We start from the raw sequence: 3,204 nt of genomic DNA on the forward strand, positions 1-3,204 counted from the left end.
TTTTTACAACCCAGTATGTAGATAGGTCATGTTTTGGACATCTTTTTTAGTCCAAATGCCCCAGGAAAATGGATTTGGGGAAGCTATCCTATTTTATAGGTATATAATCTTTTCGAGCTATATATAACCCATCATTTACAACTTTGAAGAAACCAACTTGATACATTAAAAAAAAACTTAGTACTCTCTCATATGCATATTATTACCTCTGTATCAAAATATAAAACGTTTTACAGTTTAGTTGTTACAGAGAAGTACTTGACTCTCATTTAGCAAAGGGAATAGGTTTTTTCTTTTTCATTTCGGCAAGGGAAACTCCTACCACCTGTCTCAGGCCTATCAGCCATTGGCCCTAGTAACCAGACCGCCCAGCCACTGCCGCCGATGATTCCCCACTCCACCGTCATCCTGGTACTATAAAATTCACCAAGGTATTTTTTCACCATTTAGAAAAAGGGCAGTGGTGCTATCTGTCCCAGGCCTATCAGCCGTTGGCCCAGTAACCAAACCACCCAGCCACCGCCGCCCGCCCGCCGCACTGCCTCCGACGAATCCCCACACCCGCTGTCATCCTTCTAGTTACAATCCCACCTCCACATGCCCTTTAGCCACCGTTGTATCATTCCCGGTCGGTTACCGCATCTGACGACGAAGGTGACGGAGGACGAGCGAATCCCCACCTCGCCGCCACCCCCTGTCTCCTCCTGGTTTGCCGAACAGGGCTGTTGAGCCCGCCATACCCGTGCTGGTTAGTTCTGTTCTTCCATCTCTCGGATTCGGTTTGATCCCAGAGAGCAGTTCGATTTAATAAAGTTCAAACCTTTTTTGGGAGTTGCGTAATCGGAGTCGGATTTCCGTGACAGAATCAGCTCGCAGCATGAGGGGAGGGCGGGAGGCCACCCATAAGTACGCCCAAGAGCTTGCCTGGCCGTGCCCCATCCAGGATTGCAACCTTCCAACGAGCAATTGTTTGTTCTGAAAGTGCCAATTTATGTCCAATGGGTGGTACCTGTAGCGTATCCAGGGTGTTGAGTCTAGTCATCCACCACAGGAATCTGCGTCCTCTAGTCTTCCGAGTGCCTAAGCTGCTAGGTCTTCTTCCTCCCGGTTTGCCGAAGAAATTCCTCAAAGAAGAACACATCCATGGACCTCTGACCAAGGTTGCAGTTTCCCAATTGCCAGAGCTGCCACAGGATGTCCTGATGTCCATATTTGCACACCTGGAGATCCCTGACCCGATGCGTGCCTGCTCCGTCTGCTCCTCGTGGCGCTCCGCGTATTCCAGCCTGCGTAAACTTGGGCAGTACCAGCTGCGCCAGACGCCGTGCCTCTTATACACATCTGAATCTGCTGGTGACAGCGTTGCATACCTCTACAGCCTCTTGGAGAAGAGGTCATACAAGTTGACTCTCCCAGAGCCATCCATTCGCAGCAGGCATCTGATCGGGTCCTCAAATGGCTGGCTGATTACTGCTGATGAGAGGTCCGAGATGCATATTCTCAATCCCATCACATGTGAACAGATCGCTCTCCCATCGGTGATCACCATCGCGCAAGTGACTCCCATTTTGGATGAAACAGGTGCCTTATGTAAGTACATTTACTCTCGGGACACGGCGGAGCACCGTAGTACCACCGATCCTCAAGCCATTGATCTTGGCAAGCTACCACAATACCTCCAGAAAAAGGCATTTGTATTTTATGATGCATCCCCAGGAGGCTACATCGTGGTGCTTATTCATGATCCAGATGGGCAACTCTCATTTGCTTGGTTCGGGGATGACAAGTGGACCTGGCTGAAACCACGTAGTTTTTTTCAAGACTGCGTGTACAAAGATGGTATGTTATATGCAGTGGCATCGCTAGGAGAAATTCACGCCTTCGATCTCAGAGGCCCTGTGGTCGCAACGGAGTTAATTGCAGGCTAGGCAGATATCTTCAGTTGTCCAACATTTTACATTGTTCAGGCTCCATGTGGGGATCTGATGCAAGTTTTTAGATCCCAACATGTGGTTGACTGTGATCCATGTGCTGACACTGCAACGCATGTCCACTATACCTCTAAGATCAAAATATTTGAAGTTGAGACTATGCCTGAAAAGGTTGTGGGAATAAATAGCTTGAAGGATCATGTGTTGTTGGTTGGGCAGTGTCGGTGTCAAAACCGGCGGATCTCGGGTAGGGGGTCCCGAACTGTGCGTCTAAGGCGGATGGTAATAGGAGGCGGGGGACACAATGTTTACCCAGGTTCGGGCCCTCTCGATGGAGGTAATACCCTACTTCCTGCTTGATTGATCTTGATGATATGAGTATTACAAGAGTTGATCTACCACGAGATCGTAGAGGCTAAACCCTAGAAGCTAGCCTATGATTATTATTGTTCTTGTCCTACGGACTAAACCCTCCGGTTTATATAGACACCGGAGGGGGCTAGGGTTAGGGTTACACAGAGTCGGTTACAAGGAAGGAGATCTACATATCCGAACTGCCAAGCTTGCCTTCCACGCAAAGGAGAGTCCCACCCGAACACGGGACGAAGTCTTCAATCTTGTATCTTCATAGTCCAACAGTCCGGCCAAAGGATATAGTCCGGTTGTCCGAGGACCCCCTAATCCAGGACTCCCTTAGTAGCCCCTGAACCAGACTTTAATGACGATGAGTCCGGCGTGCAGATTGTCTTCGGCATTGCAAGACGGGTTCTTCCTCCGAATACTCCAGAGAAGATTTTGAACACAAAGATAGTGTTCGGCTCTGCAAAACAAATTCCACATACCACCGTAGAGAGTATAATATTTCCACAAATCTAATCTGCTAACAACTATTCATAACGTGACATCACGCCACGGCCTGGTCATTATTTGAACCGCTTTTCTCAACCAGCTACTGCACATATTGCGAGGCGGTTTTCTTGGCGCGTCTTGTCGAAGCAGAGATCATGTCCCCTTATCACGGGATTCTCATCAATACGGGTGTGGGTAACCCAACTACGCCATCAATTACGGCGCTTGGGGAATAAGCAAGTTTACCAGGCAGGTGAGGAGGCGCATCGTTTGCTCCGCCCTTATAAAGGGACAAGGACTCCTCCTTTTTACCCACACCTTCTTCTTCCCTGCCCATCCATTCTCGCGCACTCGAGCTCCAGCGCCCAAGTTCGCATCTTCCCCGCAAAATCACTCCAAACATGTCCGGAGCGGGAGGCAAGTG

At 49.2% G+C, this 3,204-nt stretch overlaps 1 protein-coding gene across 1 annotated transcript; it reads left to right on the top strand.

Annotated features, from left to right (window-relative positions):
* Positions 1-998: 998 nt before the first annotated feature.
* On the top strand, positions 999-1,928 carry LOC109771428 (F-box/kelch-repeat protein At1g57790-like). Its single transcript, XM_073501732.1, has 2 exons — positions 999-1,552; positions 1,754-1,928. Exons 1-2 carry the CDS (start codon positions 999-1,001, stop codon positions 1,926-1,928), a joined length of 729 nt encoding a protein of 242 aa, XP_073357833.1.
* The last annotated feature ends 1,276 nt before the right edge of the window (positions 1,929-3,204 follow it).

Source organism: Aegilops tauschii, chromosome 6, assembly GCF_002575655.3.
Source record: "Aegilops tauschii subsp. strangulata cultivar AL8/78 chromosome 6, Aet v6.0, whole genome shotgun sequence".
Taxonomy (NCBI): domain Eukaryota; kingdom Viridiplantae; phylum Streptophyta; class Magnoliopsida; order Poales; family Poaceae; genus Aegilops; species Aegilops tauschii.